The sequence below is a fragment of the Convolutriloba macropyga genome, chromosome 12 (assembly GCF_964194025.1).
Source record: "Convolutriloba macropyga chromosome 12, txConMacr16.3, whole genome shotgun sequence".
Classification (NCBI taxonomy): Eukaryota; Metazoa; Xenacoelomorpha; order Acoela; family Convolutidae; genus Convolutriloba; species Convolutriloba macropyga.
The window spans coordinates 21,903,726-21,931,081 of NC_134479.1; the positions used below are offsets into that span (position 1 = coordinate 21,903,726).

The 27,356-nt window shown below is 36.0% G+C and overlaps 2 protein-coding genes across 11 annotated transcripts in view; both read left to right on the plus strand.

Annotated features, from left to right (window-relative positions):
• Positions 1-17,961, plus strand: part of LOC142350926 (uncharacterized) — a 137,720-nt gene extending 119,759 nt beyond the window's left edge. For 6 of the 9 annotated variants that reach the window (XM_075402951.1, XM_075402949.1, XM_075402948.1 and 3 more), the window contains 5 exons: positions 2,788-3,028; positions 5,184-5,269; positions 10,483-10,678; positions 10,847-10,948; positions 16,360-17,961. In XM_075402951.1, the coding sequence (XP_075259066.1) occupies positions 2,788-3,028; positions 5,184-5,269; positions 10,483-10,678; positions 10,847-10,948; positions 16,360-16,473 (739 nt within the window). In that variant the 3' untranslated portion in view covers positions 16,474-17,961. Of the gene's footprint in view, positions 1-2,787; positions 3,029-5,183; positions 5,270-6,005; positions 6,201-10,482; positions 10,679-10,846; positions 10,949-16,359 lie in introns of all 9 variants that reach the window. The other 3 variants (XM_075402952.1, XM_075402955.1, XM_075402954.1) reach the window with 2 other exon arrangements.
• Positions 17,962-19,858: 1,897 nt separating this feature from the next.
• LOC142350303 (uncharacterized) overlaps positions 19,859-27,356 on the plus strand; it is a 63,136-nt gene continuing 55,638 nt past the window's right edge. The window contains exons 1-5 of one of the 2 annotated variants that reach the window (XM_075402113.1): positions 19,859-20,107; positions 20,544-20,766; positions 24,192-24,420; positions 26,435-26,574; positions 27,034-27,125. In XM_075402113.1, coding sequence (XP_075258228.1) covers positions 19,872-20,107; positions 20,544-20,766; positions 24,192-24,420; positions 26,435-26,574; positions 27,034-27,125 — 920 coding nt within the window. In that variant the 5' untranslated portion in view covers positions 19,859-19,871. The remainder of the gene's footprint in view (positions 20,108-20,543; positions 20,767-24,191; positions 24,421-26,434; positions 26,575-27,033; positions 27,126-27,356) is intronic. The other variant, XM_075402114.1, reaches the window with a different exon arrangement.

The following is a 27,356-nucleotide window of genomic DNA, read 5'->3' on the forward strand; positions in this document are numbered from 1 at the left end:
CTTTCAAGCTAAGCAAATTCTGTTTTGAAAAATAAGTTGGTTGTTTCTTAATACAGGTTCAAGGGTTCTACACGTAAATAGAAACATGACGAATAGACAAGGTTGTCATCTTATTGAGTGAATTTCTCTGTCTCGTGTTGTACAGACTATCTAATTATGTTGTTTTGTCTCATGTCTATCTCTTGTTTTCTCCGCTTGTTAAATTTTAACTCAATGTTCAGAAAACTTTATGCTCCGAGAAAATACATTCAAGTGTATAAAAACCGTTTCCATGAGAGAAAACTGAGGTGGAAGCTTCGGAGCTGATGAAAACCTTTTCTAAAGTTCCTTCCATCGAGAAAAAATTTTTGACCAAAACTCTACTCAACTATTAAAAACATTTGATTAATAAAAACGATGGTTTTACGGTCGAGGTTAATATGATCAATAATTAAAAGCTATCGAGGAAAATTTCTAAATGCAAAGTGGTCGTATGAACAAATGAATAATTTTGTTATTCTGTTGAAATTCGAGGAGAAAGTCTAGAGTACATCAGGGAATTATGCTTAGTGTAATGGCTGTCTTATGTCGTAAACTGATGGAAGTCAGTTAGCTAAATAGAAGTGTACATAGCCTTCAGGATGTTCGTCAAGTTACGCGTAAACAGAAAAATGATTATGTACAATCCTAAGTTTCCTTAATTGCTCTTGAACGAAGTTTGTAGCAATTATTGTAAACGTGTTGGTCTTTTTTAAAATTTTTTGCTTGACCATTTTGCGCTTTTCTTCTAGAACATTGTTTGGCTTTTCAAGTGACCTTTTCACGCTTTCGTTTTTCCCTTTTGAGTGATCTCTATTGCTCACTCCGAAGCAAATCTTGTTGCTAAAATAAAATCGATTACAGCATAGCAAAAATAAGGGCCTGATAACCGAGTGAGCAGTGCTTCTGGTTAGGGAGCGAGAGGGCAATGGTTCGAATCCCGGCGTGGTAAGCTGTTTTTGCACACTTAAAAAATGATCTCGGCTGCAGCCCCTGAATTAAATTGCCTCGCCGGTCGTTCAAGGGCAATTTTTCCGACATTAGTCGGTTTATGTTTATTTGTACTCCAAGGCAAATTTTGCAAATTTGTTTTGGGAGCAATTTGCAATTTTTTTTGGGACCGGTTTGAATCAATTGGCATTTTTGCTTTCGGTTTCTTGATTTTTGCCTAATTTAAACTGCTCTCTCTATTAACAATTTTAAGCTGCTGAACTTAATGTGGCAGTTAGCCGCTAGAAGGCAAACGAAAAGTTTCGTGAATTCGCTTTGACTTTGACGTAAATCGGTCTATGAAAGTCCATTTTCAGTCCTTTGAGAAAGAACTAGTGCAGAGATTGAAACATCTATGGAAAAAAGGATAAACGATAAACGTCGTGTTATGTTTTTTTAACCAAAATTCCGTTGTTGATCTTCAAAAGTAATTAGTGTAAATATAGGGTTGTTACTGATATGATTTGGATATTGAGTGACCATTGTTCTCCATTCTGTGGCCATATTGTGGCGCTGTCTTTTTTTACTCGAAGAGAAGTATTGCAGAAGTTTCTCTTAATCGAGTTTTTGGGAGTAAATTTTGAAGCAAAATGAAACAATTGAAAAATTAGCTAGGTTAATAATTTAGAAGGCTGTATGGATTGTATTTTCAAGTTTTCGAGTTGCTAATTTGAAGTTTTTTAAATTTTTATCAGTTTTGATGTTATGAACAGTATTTTGCTGAATTATTATTCGAGAAATTGAAAATTTTGTCAAGTTCTTGCAGTTTTTCAATTTTCCTTAAAATTAAGTTAAATTTGTAAGCCTATGAGTTTGTGATCTACATTTGGTTTAAGAAAGGTTTTCGTTTTTGTTTACACCGATATGTTATGAGGAATTAAATTATTTCTTTCCTGTTTTTAGTTCAGCTGTTTCCTGGTGCTAAATATTTCATTATTTGACTCTAAATTGCTTTTTATGATATTATTGACTAGTTTTATTATGTGATACTTTGGCAGACGCGACTCTTTGAGTTGTTACCAGAATTCTTCGGGCTGTTCTTCTAAAGAACTGTTGCAAATGTTTTTGAATTGGATGATTTTGGTCACGCCGAAACAGTAAGTGGAGCGAAAATGCGAGTGGTTTTGCGGCGTAACTCTAAATTAAAGATTGAGTGAGGAAACGGTGTTCGCTAGTAGTTCTTGTTCGCATGTGGTAATTTGACTACAATTTTTTATTGGTTTTTCAAATTTTTTGGATGTTAATTTTCTGTAAATGGTTTTCTGATCCCATCCTAGTAATTTCTAGGTCGTTTTTTGTTTAGTCAATGGAAATATTTTGAATTGTAAGCCAGGACTTGTCCTGTTATGCTTTTTTTGCGTCATGAGACACTGATATTCGTTTTTATTTGGTGTTCAGGGAATTTCTTTATTTTTTCAACCATCACGGTAACTGGTTGACTCAAATGAAGTCATCTTTATCTGTTTTAAAACACAACGAGGACGTTTAAGCTAGTTTGATGAGCTCAATCATCATCATTGTCAACTATTTCTTGGAAGTTCCCCTGACATTAGGAAGACTATTGAAGACGAAATAATGATCACGCGAATTTGACAAAGACCAACAATGCGAAATGAGCGACACAGAATATTGCTCAGAAATTAATCTAATTTTCTGCTCGATCAAATCACGCAGTTGAATTGAATCGCAGTTATCACATTCGTCTCACAGAATTCATTTCAATCTCAGATGTCATTCCCAAGAATTGATTCGCGAAACTTACGGACATGTTGCTTTCAGGTCTGGTTATTTTACACCATCGAAGATGCAAGAACTGCAACATAAACAGCATCTGCAGTACATGAGATCTCTTCCTGTACCAGAGATACGCTTCGATCAAAGTATCGATGTAAATGAAATTTATACGTCTGATTTATCACCCGAATCAAGTAGTACGTCTCTTAGCAGCAGTTGCAGTAGTCCGTGTTCAACCAACATGGATCCCATATCTGCAGTCGTTGCGAGATATAGTTATGAAAAGGCTCGAGATGTTCAAAATTACAAACAACATTAAAGCATTAGCCCAGAACATCAGAATTAGAATGTAAACACGTAAGATCATTAGATTTAAGAATATTGTTAAAACAATTTCAGAACTTTGCAAACGTAGATTAGAGCAAAAAAATTCTTATGCGCTGGTTTGTTTTTTTAAAGAAGACAGGACGTAGCGCAAAAACTATTGCTATTGATAATTAATTGCTCTCAAACGAAGTTTGTAGCTATTATATTAGTCCTGTCGGTCTTATTTATTCGATTTTTCGTCTGACGCTTTTGACTTTTCGTCCTCAAAAACGGGATAAATAGGTAGCGCCCAGAGGGCAGTAAGTGCTCTTAGAGCCTTTAAGCTCTGTTTCAGCTCAAACTGTTTTGCAGACTTATACTTATGTTGTGAAGGGTGGTTCTTAGAAAATGAAGACACCTCCACCCCACTGTTGCCCCCTCCCTCCCCATCAGCCCCCGGTGCACCCCCAGCCGTGGCTATTGACGAACAACCGATCGCTAAAAACACGCAAGCTTTTTGAAAATTTTTGTTATTTTTTGAGTTCTTTCAGCCCTAAGTGTCCAGGAACTTCCTCTGGGGTTTTATAAAAGGTTACTGCATAGTTTCTAGTGGTAGTGGATTGTTTTCAGCATTTTAACATCACGACTTTTAGCTTTTTTTACAAACCGTGCAAATTTTTTCATTTTTTGGACATTTTTTTCATTATTCACGTCTTTCCAGACGCAGGGTCCAGAAAACGTCCTTAAGGTTTTGATAATAAGATACTGAAAAGATTTTATTTGCCATGGAATAGCTTTTAGTTTTTTTAATATGACAAATTTTAGCAATTTTTTAAAAAAAACCTGCATAAAGTTTTTTGTCGGTTTTTAGGTTCCGCTAGCCTCAAGTGCCGCTGAACCACCTCTAGGATTTGACATTACGTTACTGTATAATTTCTAAATGTAATGGAATGTTTTTCAAGATTTCAGATCCTCGAATTTTAGCATTTTTTTTTACAAAATTTGCAATTTTTTTTCAAGTTTTTTGTCATTTATTGTCATTATTCAGATTTTTCAGCCTTACAGAAAATCTCGATTAGGATTTGATAATAAGTTACTGGAAAATGTTTTGTGGCCATGGATTAGTTTTCAACTTTTATTATCACCAATTTTTTTATGCAACTTGAAATTTTTTATGAAATTTGCAATTTTTTCAAGTATTTTTTAGGTCTTTCAAGTTTGGTCATTTTTTTAGGTTTCTCCAGCCTCGAGAGGCACATAACTTACTCTAGGGTTCGATTATAGTATACTGCATAGCTTCTAGATGTAAAATATTGTTTTCAAGATTTTAATATCAGCAATTTTAAAACATATTTGCAATTTTTTCAAGTTTTTTGAATCTTTTTGAAATCTAATTTTTATCATTTTTTGACACTGGACCTCCCCATGGTTTGATAATAAACTGCTGCATAGTTTCTGGAGTCAGTGAAATGGTTATCGATTTTCCAATGACTTGCATTTTTTTTAATAAAATTCATTTTTTTTCAATTTCTCAGAAATTTTTTTATCATGTTCCAAGTTTATGGATCTTTATGAGCCAGTGAAATTATTTAAAGCTTGAAATAGGGATGCCGGATAGTCTCTTGAGATAGCGACATTGTTTTGAAGATTTTAGTATCTTCAGTTTTAGCAAGATTTTGTTAAATTTTCCGGTTGTTTTCAAAATTTTTGAATATTTCCCTTCTGAGTTCAACGATCATTACTTGGTGCAAGCTTTTCAAGTCTTGCAGATTGGTCACTTGAGATAACTGCAGAGACAAAAAATAGTTTTGAACATTTTCACTGCGAAATCTGGAAGCTTTTTTAATAATTGCATTATTTTGCAAATTTTTGAAATATCAGTTTTTTGAGTTTTTTTACTAACAAGGCTAGAAAACTAAAATTTGCAGAGGTGAATCAAGCTAAAGCATGGCTAGCTACTGACGAAGCCAACTGCTCGCCGGTCGTTTGAGAGCAATTCGCCCGACGTTAGTCGGTTATGTTTTTCAATCTTTGCGCGAAAAAAAAATCGAAGTTGTTTTTTATTAAAGTAAATTTCTAGTGTATATCACTGAGTGCTGAACTGGAAAATTGCTTGAACATCTCTTGTACCATAGACGCCTTCTCTGGGCTATAATTTCACATTCTCACCCTACCCGGCTAGAATGATGAGTCTTCAGAAGGCTTTCGAGAGCATTAATGAGTAAGTTAATGTCCATGGAATTGTCGATATCTCAAAACAACTCATGAGATGTCTCAAATTAAACTCATGAAACGTCATCAGATAAATATCTATCGTTTTCATCTGTTCTCCAATCTGGTATCAATTGATAATTCGGTCCTCGAAATCTCATGAAAAATCACTCAATCATCAAAAGCGAAGAGCCGCATTCAAATTATCATGTCGATTCGACAATCCTGAATTTCCTAAGAGGAAACAGGTGGAAATATGTGCGCTCATCGCCTTGGATGGGAATTATGACGAGGAATGTTGATTTTTGAACTCAGCCTTGATACCTGTTTTTTAATGCTCTATGTTGACAGTTTGATCTCAATTTCATTCGATATAAAGAGAACTCGGAAGATGAGCAGCTAAAAATTTTCGTGAAAGTGGACGCTGAAAGAGTATCAATATCATACTCTTGGTCTAAATCAATTTACCGTTAATATTTAGCAGATCAAACACTTCGTACATTCTTCCCATCATAGAGTCGCCATCCAATGGTTACAGAAATTTAAAAAGTGGACTGGTTAAAATGAGCCTGACCAACGAGCTACAAGTGAAGGATACAAAATTTTTATAATAATTCTTTGCCTCATGACAACAGGTCGGTGCGCTAAATCTCAAAACTATTCTTAAAAAATGTGAAGTGTAATGAGAGAATTTCGAAATCATCAAGTGTCTCATGTGAAATTGATTTTCACTTCTTCACATGCAGCACTTCGACTTCGCGGCTTTCGTCCAGATTTAAGTTCTCGTCATCTTCGGGTGGCTCTACTGCCGACAAGTGCGGAGGAGGAGGCACCACTGGTCGTCACTCGCACACCAGCAGTGGTTTCCACCACCACCACCCCGCCCCAGACCAGATATCACTGGGGGGTGGTATGCATGAGGAACATGCCGCAATGAACAGGTATCACTGGTGGACGCCGTCTTTGCCGACAGCGCGTTTAGCCGACAAATTAAAAATGAAAATTTTTTAGTCGAAATAGTAGTAAAATGAGCCGACCGCACACAAAAGATATTGGTCCAAAGTAGTGATTTATCAGCCAATAAGATTTGCTGACCAATTTAGATTTAAACTCGGCTAATTTTCTCATTTTTCCTTGTCGGCTGAGCACTCTGCCGGCCAATATTCTAGCACCGGCTCACTCGTGTAAGATGGAATGGGTTCGCGTATAGTTTAGTTGAAGTGGTTACTGACAGAATCCTAATTGGTAGACTGATTCATGCTTATGTGTTTTAATCTTGCATGTTTCGGAATTTTTATTACAGCCGAGACGGAGTCCTGCAATGATTAAACTGTGCATTTAAAATTTCAATTCGCACTTGTTACCAAAGCTAATACATCCATGTTATAAAAATTGCCATAAAAAGGGACGTTGTATGCCCTAAAACGCCCATTTCTAGTAAATATTTTTTAATAGCCGCTGTCAGCCTCTCAACGGCTATTATTTAGGCGCTCTCCTTTTTTACGACTCGAAGAGGAGTATTGGTGGAGCATCTTTTTTATTTTTGATCGTTAATTTTGTGTTTGAAACAGGAAGTGAAATGCGTGAAAACAAAGTTGTTAGGTCAAATTGCTGAAGAGCTGAGAGAAGGAGTGGTTCTTATTTAAGATGGGTTTGATGGATGTTTTTATAGTAAAGTTCCACCACTTGAAATATAGACAGGGCACTTTTCACTGAAATAAGTTATACAAATTTTTTTTCAGGTTCTTTATCTTTGCTTTTTTAAAACTTTTTTCAAATACTTTTCTGCAACGTATTAGCCGGTTGACTGATCCAGCAGAAAATGTAATTATAAATTCTGCAAATTTAGTTTGGAAGGTTTGATTTTACCGTTTTAGAGCGTTTTGTTCTAGTTATAGCTGCGAAGCTGTAAGCTGAGCGTAGCTATATTGCGGTGCTCTTGGTTTTTTTTGTTTCGTCGTCTGACGCTTCATTTTCGTTTTACATTTGTTCTGGAACATTCTGTCTCGTCACTGCTTAAATGGCTGTTTCGCGCTTGATTTCACGCTTTCTGCGTGACCTAAATTGCGGTTATTCAGAAACAGAATCTGTTCCTAAAACAAAGTTGATTGTAAGAAAACAGATTGTATAGTCCGACAGCCGAGTGGTTGAGGCGACTGGCTGTTAATCCGGAGATCGACGGTTCGAGATGCGACCGGGAAAATTTTTTTGCACCCAAGAACAACCTCCTTTGAAATAAACTTGTAAGTTTTATAGGCGGCGGCGATAACTATTATCAACTCACTTCCGTATCTTTTTCCATCTGTATTTTACGGCACGCAAGTCTATTTCGCAGCTATTCCGGCAATCTGCCGGCTATGTTTTTTATTTAATACTGTTTTTTTTTTCATTTTTCCTTTGTTCCTTTGCCATCAATTTTCCCTTTGCTCGGTTTCTTCTTTATGAGACTGCTAGATTGTCCTTCGATTGATATCATCTTCTTGCGAACCATCGGCGTTTCTCAATTATCAAATCTTACCTGTACTTTTGGAGTCGCAACTTGATGTAAATTTTATCAGACGCTTTTTGTTGATGTCATTTTCTTCTCTAATGTAAGTTTTCCTGTTTAGTGTTTTTCAAAAAGTTTAGTGTAATCAATCAGGAGGTCTTTTTTATTGTCTGTTTCTCTACTCCGAGTTGTTTCTGGTACTTGTCCGGCTATGTTTTTTTAAAAAAATTTGCTTTACCTTTTGATCACTTTTTTGGCTCCGAAGTCACGATTTTCTCACCTCACTCACTTCTTTTGAATGGATTTTAAATACTCTCACGCATTGAATTACGCAATGTAGTGAATACAGTCAAAGTCGAAAGAGCAAATCAAATGGAACAGGATAAATCGATAAATTGTTGTCATTAAGTCATATTGCATTAGGTTTTCAAAGTTCGTTTGAGTGATTGCTAGATGACATTATTTGTAATCTTAAAAAGCTGAATTAAGTATATTTTTAGAATCTAACAAGAGCAAAATCAGTGTAGTTTTCAGGCTAGAAACTGAATTATGTATAGTTTTAGAATCTAACTGAAACTTCACGCTGGGCTTAGACCATTTTTGCAGACTTAGGAAAAAAATTCTGTCAATTTCGAACACTTTTTTATTCTTCTTTTTCAATCCCAATGTGCGTCAATGGCGGTTTTTTGCGGCAATCGTCCAGCTATGTCATCATTTTCGATTTGGGCTTTATTTGCGCTGTTGTAGTTTTCTGCTATTTTTAATAGCCGCCGTCAGCGTCTCAAACAGCTATTATTTAGGCGCTCTCCTTTTTTAGTTCGCTTTACCTTTTGATCACGTTTTTCGTTTTAAATGAGTCACGACTTTCACGTTTGATTTTTGACGTACCTCACTCACTGTTTCAACTGAATGGTTTTTAAATCCATTCACTCGATGAATTACGCAAGATAGTGAATACAGTCAAGGTCAAAAGAGCAAAATCTAAAGAGACTGGATAAACGGATAAAGCCCGGTCCTTAAGTCATTGAGAATTAGATGATCCAAGTTCATTAGTGTTCGCCAGCTGACATTGGTATTAAGGTTTTTAGCATTCAGTTTAGAAGCTGAATTAAGTATGGTTTTAAAATCCAACCAAAACTTCACGTCGAATTAGAACACTTTTCGACACTGAAAGAAAATAGGAAAAAATGGTCAATTTATCTCATCTTTTTTTCTTTTTCTGTTTCAATCCCGATATGCATCAAGCGCGCAAAGGCGGCTATTTTCCGGCAATCTGCCGGCTATGTTTAGCTTTCAGTTTAGAAGATGAAATAAGTATAGTTTTAGAATCCAACCGAAACTGCACGTCGAATTAGAACACTTTTTGACACTGAAAAAAACATAGAAGAAAAATTTGGTTAATTTATCTCTTCTTTTTCTGTTTCAATCCCGACGTGCATCAGCACGTCTACGGCGGCTATTTGGCGGCAATCTGCCGGCTATGTTTGCACATCCGTTTTGTAGATAAATTTTATATTGTTAGTCTTTTGTTGTTTCCAAAAGATTAAAAATTCCTCGTACCTGTGAATTTAAATCACTTGAATGAAATAGATTGGCTTTATATTTGCGGAAAAAATTTCTTAGTGTTTCCATCGGGCCTCTTTTTAATCTAATTTGAAAATGCTCGGAATTTTCACTCCTGTCGTCGAGTTAGTTGCATGTAGTTTTCTGCTAGCTAAATCCAAAACAGGCGCAGGACAAGATTTTGCAATATTCAATTGGTTCGTTTACGCAAACTTTCTTCCCTTATTGCGGTTTCTTGATATTTCCGTCAAATTTAATCTTGTAAATTCAAGCTTAAAATATACGGCGGTATAGTTTATGCCACCAGTTTTTGGCTGCTAAAAGTGTATGCATGCACGCTTAGAGATAAATGCGACCGAAGCGCTTATAGGTTACGTTTGTTCTTTTTCAAACTGATACATCATAGCTAAGGAAACTTTTTGCATCTAGAGCCATGTGAAAGTCATGGTTATCTTCAATTGTAATACCAACTGCTTTTTTGTAATTGAACGTCGAGATCCAAAGGATGATTACCTTTTAAGTGGATATCATTTCTCATTGGGTATCTTGGCATTGGCTTTATAGATTCCCTTTGCGAACTGACTCTAAATAAGTGGGAACTTCATTCTGTTTTCTAATGCTGATTCTGGGCTAAAAAAGCGAGTGCAAATGCTACTAACAAGGTTCTGTCGGTTGTTTTTCGTGCACATTTGCTGCATGCTTTTATTAACAAATTGGTTATTACAGAGTATTGACATATACTTGCTTCAACAACAGCCTGTTGCAGACTCATCTTTCATTAAGGAAACTTTCAGTTTCGTATTTCACCTGATGACTGTTTTTGTTCCTTCCCTACTTAATTGTTTTAGACTTTTTCTATGATCGATGTTGAATTCCAAATCACTTAACTTCAGGACAATTGCACAAATTCATGTTTCATGATCCAGGTTGCTGTCTTGTTTTCTAGACTATGGCTCAATGCCCTGCAATTAAACGGAAACCAATTTTTCCTTTGTAATTGCTTAAACTCTCAATTTATTAATGCGAATTTTACTATGGTAAAGATTTCAATTATGAGGGCTTTTGTAGTGTAAATGAATTTTATGGATCATATGTGGATAAAAAGGCTCAACGTACACTTTTTTGGGGGGCATCTAGTCATATTTGTAGTGGCATATTCTTTGTTTCAACAGAGACGAGACCTCTTCGCTTGGTGGGGGTCAAGTTGGCGGAGGAGGTCACCAAGGTACAGGAGGAGGGGGTGGTCCCAATGCGAACCTGAAGCCCAGGTCTCTACGGTTTACGTGGAGTATGAAAACGACGTCAGCCATGGAACCGACACAGATGATGCAGGAAATCTACAAGGTGTTGGTTGCCCATAATGTACAGGTTAGTGGATAAATCGCTTAATTGATTTGATAGAATTGAGGCTTTTTCCCCATTAAACACCTACTCATCTCAGTGGAACTAGAACCTAGCCTCCTCCCGCCAAAAATATCTGGGGATTGGCAATTGCTGTTCATGTCCTCCATATTAATTAGAAATCATTTACTTTAGGTGGAATGTAGAGAGCGATTTCTGTATTATTGCACATATGCTGGAGGATGCAATGCAGATGGGAGCGATTCTGATGAGAGCAAGATCACATGGGAAATGGAGGTTAGAGGTTACTCTTTACTCGAATCCCACCTCATGTTGCAAAAAAACATTCTTTACATCAGACTTTGTGAACAAATTGATATAAATAGTTATGATAATGGTTTGTAACGGATGACGCTTTGTTGTTCCAACTCTCCAGGAACTTTATACCAGCCCTACTTTTTTTGTTACGCCAATTTTGGAGGATTGGTATTTTCCACGGAGATACAAAAGTGGCATCGTTGAAAAGCCCTTAAAAAACTGGATGGATAGTGGATAGTTAAAAAAATTCAAGAAAAAATGTTTGAGCTTATAATATAAAAATTGCACTATTAGGATTTTCATGAAAAACTTGATCAATCCAAGGAGATATTTAGAATTTTTCTGCCACCTGTTTTTTTTATTTTATCATAACTTATATTTGAATGATCTCATTCGTTTTCTGATGACACTTTTGATTCTACTTAATGCTTTCAGTTTATTAATAGCCGCCTCAGCTTCTCAGCCGGCTATTATAGCGCTCCTATTTTTTCACTTTGTTGAATAAAATTTTTTCGCTTAACCTTAGTTAACAGCTTTTTCAAAATTTTGCGTGAGATTTTTTGACTTCTCTAGGCTAGTTTCACTCATCTCTCATTCTGCTAAAAGTGTTTAATTGCTCTTGAAAGAAGTTCATAGCAATTTTTGTAAACGTATGTGTCTTTTTATGCAAAATTTTCGCTTGACAATTTTGACTTTTCGAGTGACTTTTAAGCCCTTGACTTTTGCGTTTCGCTGATCTAAAATTCTCTCTCAATCACAATTTCAAGCAGCTGAATTCAATTGGTGGCAATTGAATACTAAAAGTCAAATAAAAAGTGAGCCGAAACTGGTGCCATTTTTCACTTTAAATCTTGATAGTGGTATATGTTAACCATCTAATGTGGTTATTTGAAGCCCACTATTGAACTTCTTAGTCCCATTTAGAATCCCCGACTGGAGGAGGCTGAAATTGATTAGAGCTCCCAATAGTCATTTGAGAGCAGTTCTTAAGACAACAGTTGCTCAGCAGAGCAATTCAAATACACAGATTCGGTATGAAAAAACGAAATCAGAAATAGAAACGGGATAAACCCATAAAACCCAGTTTTAGATGCATGTTACTCGAACTTGGTTATTATAAGTCTTAGTTACCATCTCTAATGCTGATTAGTTTTGATTCTAGATCTTGTATTGTGTCACTATGAAACAGGAGTATGATCAACTACAAAATGACATCAAAATAGTTCGCACTTTAAAATTGTTTTTCTACAATTTTTTTTTCATAATTTTATTTTTTCCAATCCCAATCGTGGTTATAGGAATCAACGGCGGCTATTTTCCGGCAATCTGCCGGGTATGTTTTATAACGATTTTATGATCTTTGACATTACCTGTAACCAAAAAACCTAGAAAATAAATGTTTTTTTTTGTCTTTACTGTTTGATGTTTTTAATTGCTCTCGAACCAAGTTTGAGGAAGGTTTGTAAATGAAGGTGTCTTTGTTATGCATGACTTTTGCCTCACCGTTGTTGCGCGTTTGTTTTTTTAGAATGTTCATTAGCTTCTCAAGGGACTTTTTCACGCTTCACGTCTTCTTTTTGAGTGATCTCAATTGCTCTCACTGTTTCTCGCTAATGTAACAGCGATTGTGAGCGGTAGAGGATCAAGACCGTTGTTGCGCAGTGGTCAAGATGACAGACTGTTATCTTCCATGTCGAGGGTTTGAAACCATTTGAGTTCACAGTTTTTGCACCTATAAAAAATTTTGTAAACTACACCCCAAATTTATATTACCCCCGTTGCTTCGTTCGATATAAATGCTTCCGACGTTATCTGGTTAGGTTTTTCCGTGGTGATTTCATTCATTTTGAAGTGCTAAGTAACATAATATGAATCTTGATAACAGGTCTCAATGGCTCTCTATTGAAACATTTTTTTAAAAACTCTTTCTTAGTTCTTAGTTTGTCATTGCTATTTATCTTTGTTTTGTCAATTACACCTTTTTGAGACTATTGTAAGTTCTAAGTTTGTGGCTAACGATTGAGAGAGTTTGCAAAAGTTTTTTATTAATGATTTTTTTTGCTTGTTTTTTTTTTGATGTGATCTTACTCAATATCAATAATAACAGGTCTCATTGAATCGCTTATCAAGATCAATTGAAGTTTCTGTCTTTTAGCTAATGATTGTTTGTGCTTTGACACTCTTTGTGTTAAAAAAAGTGGGCGAATTTTATTGTTACCAGCATGTTTCTTTTTTGTCCCTTGGTTGTTCTTATAAATATTGATGTTTATTAGTCAATGATGTGGAGTTTTATATGTGTTGGAGGACTTTAGTTGCGTGTTTCAATGGCGGTGAGGCTATTTATTTTCGAAGGAAGCCGTGAAATTCAATTTTTGCTAAATGTTTTGTGTGTTGTCTTTAATAGCCGCAAAGCGATAGCTGTGGCTGTTATTGGCCTTCTCTCGTTTTGTTTTTTTCGTCAAGATTTTAGTTACGATCATAATTACTTGAAATCTGCCTTTTGTTCATGCATTCTCAACTGAATTCCATGCGTGACGTCATTTTTTTTACTCTTATTGGAGCGAGTGTTCTCTCTCATTCGCGTGATGAAGTTTTTTGGTCACACGTGACTTACCTCTCAAAAATGACTTCCTCACCTGAAATTGACTTTTCTTCACTTTAATTCAAAGAGATAAGATCAAGTGAATGTGTGTCACTCTAGTTGAAGGTGATTTGAAGGCAGCTAAAACAAGCAGCAATAAGATACATATTCTTAATCAAACTATATCTCAGCATTTAATAAAGAGAATTTTTTTTGCTCTGAATTTTTTAATTTCTTTTTGAGACTGTAGATCTACGAAGCTATTGCGGCTATTTTATGGCCATCTTTCAGCTAAGTTTAAATATCTCTCGGCCGAAATTTGAAGCCATTGTTGTTGATGTGTCTTTCTATGCTAAATTTTTGTTTGACCGTTTTCTATAATATTCATTTGATATCACTTCTCGAGCCACTTTTTCACTTTTTGATTTTTTGAGTGACTTGAATCGCGCGCATTCAGAAATTTAGTTAGTTGCTGAAGTAAACCGACTGTGAGAGTTGACCGTACGTTGATGTTCCCAACATTCATCTGAGGGCGTGGCCGCGAACCCCTCTCGTCAGTATTCTTTGTACATAAAAATCTATCCTATGAACCTTCCAATTGGTTTGCCTCGTCAGTCTCTGGCGAGCAGTTCGACCGACGTTAGTCTGTTTTTGTTCATCTCTCTGTTCGGTTAGAAGTAAAGGTAGTAATTTCATTCTGCGGGCCCATTTTGTGCAATTGAATTTACAATATTGATATTGCATTTAATGACTTTCTTTAATGACTCCGTGTTTTTCTTTAAAGATGAGCGGAGAAGGTTTCTTTTGTAATTGCTCTAAAAACATGTTTCTAGCAATTATATCAGTACTGTGTTCTTTTTCATGCAATTTTTCGCTTGACCGATTTTTCGTCTGACCCATTTGATTTTTCGTCCTCGAAAATGGTAAAACAGATAACAACTGGAGGGCATTAAGTTCTTTTGGAGCTGCATTCTCCTTTTAGAATACGATCCAACAAAACTTTCGAGTAGACAATTTCATGGTGTGCGGCTCGGTTCTTACTCTTAAACGGTTGACCCCGTCCCCTCAGTCCAGCCACTCAGCCCCCCTCCCCACCCGGTCTGCCCTCCTACACCCACAGTCTGCCCTCCTTCACATGGTGGACCCCTCTCTTCCAATCTTCTCAACACTACCTGCTCGGCGGTTGTTTGAGAATTCGACCCACGTTCGTTGGTTATTTGCATTTTTGAAATGTTTTGTGTATTAATGGCCGCAAAGTGATAGCTGGGGCTTTTATCGGCCTTCTCTTGATTTTTTTAAATTTCGTCGTCAAGATTTTTGTTACAACCATATGACGTCACAAATCACTTCGACTCTGCTTGTTTATTCGTTCGTGCAATTTCAACGGAAGTGCGTGTGAGACGTCATTGGAGCAAGTTTTTTTGTTCATTTGCGTGATTGAGTTATTGGTCACGTGTGACTTACCTCGCTCTCAACAATGACTTCATGACTCTGAAACTGACTTTTTTACTTTAATTCAAAGTGATAAGGTCAAGTGAGTGTGTGTCTTTCTAAATGAAGGTTATTGTAGAGCGGCTAATAGAAGCAGCAATAACTTATACCGATTCGTAATCAAAATAGAACATCTCAGAATTTAACAAGAATTTTCTTTGGTTTGCTTCTGTTACTATCTTTTTGAGACTGCAGATCTACGAAGCTATTGCGGCTATTTTCTGGCAACCTGCCAGCTATGTTTCTCCATTCTAGGTCTAGTCTTTTGTTCAGTCGTTAAAAATTCTTTGAATTGTTTCAGGACTTGTCCTGGTATGTTTTTTTTTCGTCAAGATTTTTGTTACAACGATATGACGTAACAGTTACTTCAAATCTGCTATTTTTTCATTCGTTTGTACAATTTCGGCTGAATTGCATGTGTGAAGTCATTTTTCACTCCTAGTGGAGCGAATTCCTAACTCTCAAATTGACTTTTCGTTACTTATGAAGTAAAGACAAGGTCAAGTGAGAGAGTGTCACTCCAATTGAAGGTTGTTATTCAAGAGCATTTAATCTTAGCGTTCAATGGAAAGAAGAATTTTTTGCTCTCTTTTTGGAGACCGCGTATCTACAAGGCTATCGTGGCTTTTTCTGGCAATCTACCAGCTATGTTTTTTATAACTGTATTATTATATGCATTATTTGTTATCAAAGCTGTTCATTTAATTAAGGTCTTTGGTTTATTCAATTCTATGGATTGTATTTCAGGACTTGACCTGCTCTGTTTTTTTAATTTAATGCGTTGGAACATTATGTGCCTACGCACGTTTCCGATCCGCCTCGTTTTATTTGATAATAGATGACAATGTTCATTGCAATAGATGTTTGTCATTTAGAGAAAGTAAACTGTGAATCTTCTATGATAATTTAACGGAACGGGACGGGAAACTCAGATGAATTTTGTTTACTAGTTTGTCATTTTTATATACATATCCGAGTCTTTCCCATTTAGTATAATTACCAAGATTGGAGGGCTGTAGGTTATATGACCACTAAGGTGGGGAGGGGCTATAATGGGAAAGACCCGCATATCCTAAGAATATTCAAAGAATTTGTCAAAGATTAAATTTAAAATATGCTGCATTGGGACCAGAGTATTGCTTTTTGATTAGGTCTTCCAATCCAGTCTAAACTTGCAGTTTTAGGAAGGAGTTCATTATCTGGGTTCAACACAAAACAGGTTTATGTTCTGAGCTCTGTGATTTGCTTCTTTAGAAAACTTCATGATGTGGATGAAAAAATATCTATCGGAGTCAGCAAAGAATCCTTTTTCATTTAGGTGTGCAAATTGCCTCGACTGTCACTAAACGGAGTCAGATTCAAAAGGATATCTGGAACCTCAATTGGCTTCAAAAATATAGCATCCAAAATAGCAAATGAGCTCCGCTTATAAGGAGACATTTGACCCCGTATTTCCACATGCACAACTAGCATGGTTCCGATTCAAAGTTCGAAGCTCAAGAATCTATTTTGTAATCTCTCTCCCAGACATAGGCCTATTTTGGATCCAAATCAGAGCACAATTCGTTTATCTTCAATTTTTCTTCTATGTGCATGACTGGTTGCGAATATATCCCCCTATATAATTGATTTTACAATTTTTTGTTGACGGATCGAGCTAAAGTTTGTGTCGCTCTATTTCGGATAATTGGCTGAAGAAAAAACGATATCATTTCACTCAACAACTTGCGACGAGGTATATGCGGTCAATTACGAACCTTATATCACTTATCCAATTTAAAGATCTGCCGTTTGTAATACTTAACACAGAGGAGATATTCATTTCTTCTACTTCCCTGGATTACCTGTCGAAACGTTATCTTCGTGACGTCATCAAATTTTGGTACTGTGACTTCATTTTAACGACCTGAAGAATTTCATTATTGATCAATGAACTTGATCGATAATAATGATTCGTTTACTATATATTTAGATGCCCAGAACGCTCCATTACTGCTCAATTACTTTCTAACATTGGTCCAGCTCCTTATTTTTGCTACACCACCTCTATACAATCACCATGATCAGCTAGTCAAAATTGTTGCTGAAAAACAAAATCAATTTTGGTAGATTTGATTTCGGCGATGACTTTATTCGTAGTAGCTTCCGGATAAACTTTCACCTGCATTTGCACATTAAGTCCCTTTTTCTTACTGGACAGTTTTAAAGGCAACCTTGCGGGACACTTTGATTGTGGTGTAATTCCAACCTTGCGGATCACCCTGAACCATGTGGGAACACCTGGAGACATGGCGGGCACCCGCAAGTTTTCTGTATTCACGACGTTTTATTGATGTCACGCTATTAGTAGTTAGTGTAACCAATACGCCAGTAAGCTCTCATCAAGAGAACAAATTACCCCTAAACGAGTGTTCGAACAGCAGGCAAACAAGTAGTTGTCCACATCTAAAAATCACATTTTGTGTACCATGCTCGTTACAGTACGACCCTTTAATTGTCAAATTTCGCCCTCCAAAAGATTAATTGTAACTTACTCTCTCAGCAGAGAGAAAATTGTTTGAAAGACACTCTGATACATTTTGATAGTTTATAACCGCAATCTTTTGATATATTTATCGACTGTGTTTTCAAAGATGTTGTTAAGATAGAAAGTGTGAACTCGAATCAAGTTATGAAGGTGATTCAAATCAACTTCTCTTATTCTATTGGGCTATTATGGTTAAAATTTCATTCTCTCTTTCCTCTATCCAATTTTGTGCAACTTTTTTCTGGGAAATCAGGGATTATGACCATTGTGTGTTGTATGTTGCAGTGTAGTTTAACAAAGATTAATTTGATGTGAATTAATACAAGTTTTAAATGGATTATTCAATAGATTTTGCCAAAGCTTTGACCTAATTCGGCCATTTTAACCATCAGTGACATGACAAACTATGACATTAGATGACCCCTCTTCTGCTAGTTGCTTTTTGTTAATTTGGTAAGGTTTTAAAAGGTGGTTTGATTCATCATTTTCTTTATTTTAGGGGGGAGGGGAGGGTTGTTGTTTTGCTTTGCTCAAAGCTTTAAATTTCTCGTGGATCAATTCATGCTGAGTAAAACTTGTGCTAGAACGTTTCTCTAGACGCCAATCTAATATCAACTCTGAATGAAGCTGTTCTTCTTAGGTATTAAAAAAATACTTATTGGTTCCGATTCAAGAACTAGCTTATCTGCTAAAAATATACGCATGTAGAAAAAGCAGCTCGTCACGAGTTATCAATTTTGGCATTGTCTCCAAAGTTTAACTTAAGCTACAATGTTTGGATATTTGTGTGCATTTTGGATAATTTCACGCCTCGATGCTCTTTTCACACCCTTCTGAATCAAAATTTTGGAAACGAAGACAGAAAACTTTTCTCTCTAAATTAGATTTATACTAATGCAAATGGGCTTATGCGCATTTTGATGTTTTATCGGACAGAAATGATAAGTAAAGAAGAGCTTGTTTTGTTATTATAAATGAATCATCGGATTTTGTCTTGATCTATTTTGGAGACGTCTACAAGTTTAATTATGACAATTATATCTAGCGAAATAAATTTAATACCACCAAAGCATTTTTTCGGCGAATGTGTTTGAGCCATGCCCGAAAATAGGACAATCAATTTTGCCACGACGGATGGGCTATTAGGCGAAAATTCGATTAGGCGAACGGATTTTTAATAGACATTAAGCGAAAATGCTGATCTAAATTTTTGTGGAAATTAGGAGAATACCAATTAAAACACTTACATACAGAATGTATCAATTTTCTTAATTTTTTTGTTACTTTTAACTTAAAAATTTTGTAACTTTTTGTTTTACTTTAATTACCTTAATTATTTTGTAACTTTTGCCTCAAAACAAAACAAAAAAGCTTTGTATATAAATTAGAATGACCGGAATGAAAAATGCGAGAAATATTGGGGGAGTTGGGTTTAAACTAAATTGTGAAATTACTCAAACTTCTGAAAATCTGGATAGTTGGTGTATTTTGTAAGCTATGTTCTATAAGCACAATCTTTACGGTCACCTGACTACCAAACTGCCTTTTAGTGTTTTAATTGGCATTCGAAATTTCCACAAAACTACTTCAGAATTTTTTTAATCAAATCTTTACCTATTTTTGTGGCTGTTTGAACATCATGTTGAAATTAGAAAACAAATTAAAACACTTTAAGTCGGTACGGCAAAGGCCACTTGACGCTAGAAAGTACTCAAGTGTCTCTAACAATTGTGTTCTCATGAAAATGAGTTGATAAAATACGTGTAAATATTCAGTTGAGGAAGTGTTGGGGGATAAACGGTTAAGGGCCGTTTACACAATCTTTAATAAAACCGAGACTTTGACTTAATGAGATGTCTAACATTTACGCGATTTCATTACACGAAAACGGGAGATAGCGGTTAGCGTTGTTTTGTACCCAATTTTACCACCGACAATTGTTTGCGAATGGAAGTTAATTTTGGAGCACATTTCTAGATATGCGGAAAAGATTTTTTAAGGAAAGTGAACTGAGCTATCCTGTTTTCAAATTTATTATAATCCAATGAGTTCTTGGCGCCAAGTAGATATGACTTCAAAAAATCATATTATATGTAATCATTGTACTTAAATTTTGTGGCGCAGAAAGACTTAATTCAGCTGATTCAATCGTTCTTGCGCTTATAAACGGTTGTCTATTATGAAACCGAGGCGGCGAGGTTATCAATGCTTTTATAGTTGATCTGTTGGGATGTTTTCTGTAATAAAATTTTTAAATTATTACAAGCAATTTTTTTGGCTCTCGCTAACTTTTCAGGTTAGAAATGGCTGGAGTCGATCAACTCACAAATTCCAGATCGACTGCTTTTCACAGTCTCCATAAATGGCCAGGAATAACCCAAATGCAACATTTGCCTCTCAGTACTGTAATCAATCCAGATCAATCGGAGTTGGAAACGAATCCTAGCTCTCGTCCGAGTGCAGATCGAGTGATTCGAATCAAGAGTTTGAATCAAGCTAAAGAATGTGTGAACAGACAACCTTCTGTGCTCAAGAATCAGTAATACGATCAAATAACATTCCATAAACAAGAAAACTAACTTTAATGTCTAAACGCCTTACTAAGCGTTTTCGTCTTAGCATAAAGTCGCGTTATAACGCATAGATAAACCGCTTAACATTCTGCGTTGTTGCTGCGTAGGAGAATGATATGGGTGTTCTTGAGGAGTTTGGGTGTACTGAAGCAATTATTTGCAAAGTATGTCTTCGAGGATTTTAACAAAAACGGATTTGAAAAGTAACCGAAAAGTAACTCTATATACGGCCTTTAAATACAAGTCTGTGATCTTTAAATCCCATTTTTTGGCTCTGGTACTTTTGGTCAATTCCCGGTACCAAATAGTTCTGATAAAGAAATAAATAATGATAATTTTGCTAATTAGTCCTCCGAAGTTAAAAGGGAAACGTGCATAATTGTGGAATGTTATTCAAAATAGACATTCCCGAAATGAAAGGAATCAATCTTCTGGTTCTCTTAACTCATCATCATCATCACAGTTAAACGAACAATCAGCTCTATTGAATGAAAATTTTTCAACTGTACCTGGTTTTGACTCATCTCAAATACTCGAAATTATTCAGTGCATTGGTAGTGATATGGATACAGAAAACCACGTGATCAGTTCGACAAATGATGGTGCAGGAAACCAACATAAAAATGCACTGAGCTTTTCTTTAGCAATTCTTTGACCACAATTTTTGGGTATGGTTTTTCAGTATGGTCTACTTTACAACCTGTATCACATATCACTCTGATGGTCAATAGGCGCACAGCGATAGCTGGGGCTATTATTGACCTTCTCTTGGTTTTTTACAATTCAAACAATTTGAATTGTATTGGGGCGCTGTCTTTTTTTTTATCTGTTCACACATTTTCATGATTTTTGAAGTCAAATTAGAGTAGAGATTTTAGTCACGCCGAAACAGGAAGGGGAGCGAAAAAGCGAGTGGTTTTGCGGTGTGAAATTTTTTCGCTCTAATTTTAAAGTAGTGAGAAAACGGTGTTTGAACAAAAATTCGTTTTCTCGCTAGTGGTTTTTTTTCACATGCGGCAATTTCTTTGATTTTTACTGTTTTTTCGATTTTTTGGCTCGGATTTTTTTCTAATTAGTTTTCCCAATCCATTCATATTTCATTCTAGTCCTAGTTTTTTGTTTCAACCAAATGTCCGTTTCTCGCTAGTTTTTTGTCCACATGCGGAATTTTGACATTGATTTTCTGTTTTTTTAATTTTGTCTGATTTTTGTTAGAAATCGTTTTCCCAATTCGCTCATATTCCGTTACAGGTCTAGTTTTTTGTTTAGTCAATGAAAATTCTTTGAATTGTACGTCAGGATTTGTCCTGCTATGTTTTTTGTTTCGTCGTGATTTTTGTTACGACCATATGACGTCACAACCACTTCAAATATGCTTTTTGTTCATTCTTTCATGCAATTTCAACTGAAGTGCGTGCTTGACGTCATTTTTTGCTCTTTGTGGAGCGAGTCTTTTGTTCTTTTGCGTGATTAAGTTTTTGGTCACACTTGACTTACCTCACTCACAAAAATGATTCCTCACTTTGAAATTGACTTTTATTTACTTTACTTCAAAGAGATAAGGTCAAATGGGTGTGTGTCATTCTAAATGAAGGTTATTAGAAAGCAGGTTTTAGAGGCAGTAAAAACTTATATAGATTTTTCATCAAAATATAAAATATCAGCCTTCAATGAAAAGACGAACTTTTTGGTCTGTCTTTTTTACTGTTTTTTTAGACTGGAGATCTACGAAGCTATTGCCGCTATTTTCTGGCGATCTGCCAGCTGTGTTTGTTAATTGCTCTTGATCAAAGTTTGAAGAAATTATTGTAAACGGGTGTCTTTTCTGCATAAATTGTCGCTTGACCGTTTTGTTTTAGAACATACTTCCGATTTCACTTTTCGAGTGACTTTTTCACGCCTGATTAATTGCTCTTGAAACGAAATTCATTGCACTCTACTGATGTCTATTTGAGGTAAAAAAAATTCAAAATTAATTTACACTTGACCTTTTTGCGCTTTTCTTCTAGAACATTCTGTGTCTTCTCAAGTGACTTTTTCGCGCTTGTTGGTCTTCATTTTTGAGTGATCTCTATTGTTCTCACTCCGAAGTAAAGCTTGCTGCTAGAATAAAAACGATTGCAGCGTAAGAACAAGCAAGGACTGATAGCCGATTGGAGATTGAATCCGCTGAGGGATCGGGAGGTCCATGGTTCGAATCCCGGCGTGGTAAGCTGTTTTTGCACCTTAAAAAAATGATCTGGGCTACAGCCCCTGCATTAAATTGCCTCGCCAGTCGTCCAAGAGCAATTATTCTGACATTAGTCGGTTTATGTTTTTTGGTTGCCCTAAATTAATGTTATTAGTTGCTCTCAAACAATGTTTGTAGAAATTATATTTTATTGCGATTTTCCGTCTGACCCTTCAAACTTTTTTATGTAACATTTTTGCCTGACCCATCTGATTTTTCGAATGACTTTTGCGTCCTTGACTTTTTCGTTTTGCGTAATTTAGAGTTCTCTCATTTACTATTTTAAGCAGCTGAACTCAATTGGCGGCAGTTCGCTAGTAAAATTCAAATGAAAAGTGCGCCGATATTGGTGCAATTGTTTTCACTTTAAATTTTGTTAGTGACTATATTCGTATATAATAACCTCTATTGACGTATTTGAAGCTCCCATATTGATTTTAGTTGCAACTGAAGCACGCTGTACTACTGAACAGCCCCCCTCCCCCGACTGAAGCAGGCTTCAATAGGTTAGAGCTTCATTTGTTGAATCGTTCGAAAGCAATTCTTTCAACTTTAGTCTGTTGCTTTGGAGACATAAATTTGGTGTCAAAGGCGGTTCACGCACGCACATTCATGCACTCACTTACGCTCACATTTTATTCCCCTACGTCACACCCCCCCCCCCCCCCCCCCCCCAGTTTGCCCCCACCCCTGCACTTCATTCAACCACACCCTAGAGCGCTCGACCCCCTCTCAGCGTTCACGCCACGCCCTTCAATTGAGCTATAGCTAGCCTCTCCAAATCGTAGTTAGCTAATGAAAAAGTCAACCTCTGGAGAGCAGTTCATCCGACGCTAGTTGGTTATGTTTCAAAAATTGAGTCTGTTGCTAAAACAAAACATTGTGATAAGGCGCCGGGATTCGATTGTGATAAGGTGCCACAAGGCACTGGTAGCTAAGTGGTTAATGCTGCAGGCGGTTACGCCGGAGGAGATCAGGTGTTCAAACATCATATTAGATTAAATTAATCTAATAAGGATAGTTTGTTTTTTTTACGAAAAAATTTGATTTCATGTTCCGAAAAGTTACTGGTAAGCACTACTGGTAGATGTCAGCCTCCATTTGGGATCTTACCAACTTCTAATTTCAAATCGTACTTTTCTGTCAAAACTTTCAGGTTCTGAGTTTCTTTGTGGTCTCCTTCTGGAGGTATTAACAGCATTTTACGCCAGAAAATCTAGGAGTATGTTGGCCACCGATACGAGTTTTTTCAGAAATGAAGATGTGATATTATTGGAAAAGTTTTTTATTGTTCTTTTTTCACGTCTCAACATGTCCAATTGTCCGATCTGTACGATGCTTGTTGCGAAACAGTTCGTGTTGTTTAAAGACAATAATAAATAAAACGTTTACGATATAATGATTTGTTCTAAAGAACATTTTATTTTTGTCGCATTTTCCTCATTGAGTGCAGTTTAGTGTTCTGTCGAAAACGTATTTTGATGGACAATTGTTCTATTCGATTTTGTTTTTAATATCGGGCACGTGCTATTTAAGTCCAAATTTTTGCTCAATAGGTTTGATTCTATGCAAACGGTTTTTATTATTGACAAATCTTTTTTTCTGGAGTGCAGCAACTATAAACGTTTGCTGCTGTAGTTTTCACTAATGCGCAAAAATTCTGTTTGAGATTTTTTTATGAATCAAAATTGTTCTGATCGAGCTTCAAAATGAATATATATCTCCGTGGAGTTGAGTTCAATGTTAAGAAAAAATGTTACTTGTTAGGCTTTGAGATCCTGTGTATAAAATAGGAGAGTGCTAGAGAACAGCTCAAACAGCAGGTAACCAACCAGGACCCAAATCAAGATAAGCTACCATCATCAAGAGAGGTCTTGCCTTACCCGTGTTCTTTTTGTGGACTGGAGTTGAAGAATTTTGTCGATTACTTCAAACACAGAAAGGTTCACATGCGTGAAAAACCATTCAAGTGTGAGAGTGCTGATTGTACTGCATCGTTCAATTCGGAAGAGAATCTGGATCTACACACGTTGACGGTACATCAGTTAGGTTTGTTCAATTACACCTGAGATTTTGATTAAACTTACAAGAAATGCTCGAAAGATAGAGCAAAGAGGTACATTTTGAAAAAATTTTCTGTAAAGTAACCTAAAGGCTACACATATTTTAGAAAATTGCAAAATTGTATCAAAAGTTTGACTCGGCAGAACGTTTCTTAGCAGCAAGGTATAAATTTGGGAGTTTGCTCTATTTTTCTAAGTGTTTCTCCTTTGATGCTTTTGGTTTTCAAAAAGTTGATTTAGGTAATAGAGTGTTAAATTGCTGTAATGAAAGTATTTCAAAAATGTAGTTTAAAAAATGTTTATTTTGAATCTTCCGTATATAAAATCGATTGAAAAGCGGTCGAAAATTAGAAATTAATTTCTCCGCTTCAAACAATATCAATTTAAATATAAATACAAGGGGAGAGGGTAGACGAACGGGGACGTATAAACCCACCTAGTACCTTTCCCGTGTTAAATGATTATAATTTTTTAAACCTAATTCCGAAATAGAGAAAAAATTTTCCCTTTCTCTTTTTTTTCCATTCCGATCTGATGAATGAATGATAGAATATTTCGTTTAGAAGGCTGTTAATCTTCGTTTAATTTCTCTTTGATCCGACCCGGTGGAGAGAAGGTTTTTTTAAGTAATTTTTTGCAAATTAATTCCTTTATTTTATCAATTATTCAGAAAAGCGGCCATTTCTTCTAAACTAGAAGAGCTAGAGGGGTCAAAATTTCTGGCTGAAATCAGGGCTTAAAATGGGTTTACATTTGAATGCAAGCAGGAATCGCAAGCAATTGGAATTCTGCAGTTCAAATATAGGTTTTGCCAATTCATCACTTTGTATCAAAAAAGCCTCCTAAAAATTTTTTATGTTCAAGTTATTGCACAATTAAGATCACTTGTAAGAATGTTGCTTATCGGAAGTATGTTGTTCAGTTGTGATACATCTGTACATCTGCAAACTGATTTCTTCTCTATTATTCTTTTTAACAGAGGTTCTTGAAGAAGATCTATGACTGACCGTCTTGTCGTTTTTCCTTGTTCAAAGTGAAATAAATTATTCAATTAAGTGTCACAATGATGATCTTAGCACAAATTTAAGTAATGCTTATATGTGAATCCCATACACATTTAAGAGGTTGTTATTGTGGAAAATATCCGAATAATCACTTCTTTTTCTGAAGTAAATCGATTTCAATATTTTTTCTGGGAAATCAGTATTGGCATTAAGGATGAATAACTACAACTTCCATGTACTAAAACTCCGAACTGTTTTATTAAAAACAGAGATCTTTAATCAAATCTTAAAAAGTTTTAAAATGTTTAGGAAATTTATTCCTCTAAAACTTGCCTCTGAATATATAAGACTCTTAGTAATAGTTGCAATGGCTTCAGCTCATGGCGCGGGATCGAGTTTAATACTGATTTTTTAAACTGCTCACTAACGAATCACCCAGCTAATGCAATTGTGTCTTTTTCAAGGCAAAATTTCTACGTGACCGTTTTTCTTTTAGAATATTCTTTCGGTTTCACTTCTTGAGTGGCTTGACTTTGAATTTTTTTGAGCGATTTGAATTGCGCGGACTTGGAAATTAAGCTCAAATGTAATAGATTGTGATAATCAATGTCTGTTCATTGCCCTAGCAGCGCAGAGGTTGGTGACGGTAGAGTAAAGGTGAAGGACTCTCATTCGAGAGGTAAACAATTTGAAACTCACACGTGACTTACCTCGCTCTCACCTTTTCTGTACTTTAAATTCAAAAAGATAAGGTCAAGTGAGTGTCTGCAACTCTAATTGGAGGTTAATTGTTGAGAGCAGCTAATAGAAGCAGCAATAAGTCGAATAGATTCTTATTCAAAATATAACATCTCAGCATTTAATAAAGTTTTTTTTTGGTCTGTTTCTTTCACTATATTTTTGAAACTGCAGATCTACGAAGCTATTGCGGCTATTTTCTTGAACTCTACCAGCTATGTTGTCCATTTGTGAAAAAGAAGAACCTGTTTTTTTCAGACAGAAGTCGAAATCAGCCTGGTGGTACCTCTATTCGAAACAGAACTGCGACCTCTCAGCAATTACTCCACTGTCCCAAATGCGACATGACATTCAACCGTGTGTCAAAGCTGAGAGCTCACATGGGATCTCACGTTAAGGTAGTTGCTGGCGACCCTTGTAAAAGTTCTGACCGGTATACTATTAAGACGTTAAAGTTTTTATGACAACAATGCTTCTAACAGGAAAATGTTCAAGTTTCGAAAAAGAACAACTGAATTTTAGATAGAGAATCCCCACGTAAATAAACCCATTTAGCGCGTTTGGCGTTGCCTCGAAGGTCAGGGCCAGGCCCTAGTGGCCCGTGGGACATGATACTTGTAAAAATATCACGACCGAAATTTAACGTTGAAATGGGGGTTTATTTCTTATCTAAAATTCAGAGGTTTTTTCGTGGTTTTTTTCCCAACCCCAAATGATCAATTCAGTGAGATAAAATCAACTTTAGGTGCCTAGAAAAGTTTTTTCAAGGCTTTTGACGAGATTTTTGTTTCATATTGACGAGTTTCTCAATAAAGTTTTAAAATTTTAGCGTTGAGACCTGTAATGTACTTTTTCAGGAAGAGGACTTCAAATGTGAAGTTTGTGGAGTGAGTTTTGAGTTCTTAGCCGAATATGAACAACACGAGTACGAGCATCTGCATGGCAGCAGGTTCGTATTTCATGTAGTTCCCAGGCTTCTGAAGTTTCATTTTTTCTCCTGTTTCAGTTGTACAATTTTGGCTCCGCTTTTTGAGTTTCATTCTTTACTTGTGCTGTTCAAAATGCAAAAAAAATGTAAGGCCAATCTTTGACACCATCTTACATGTAAGCATGTTATTTTTGTGCCTTCACAAGATGAATGTGATGATATTTAATTGCTCTTGAAGGAAGTTCATAGCAA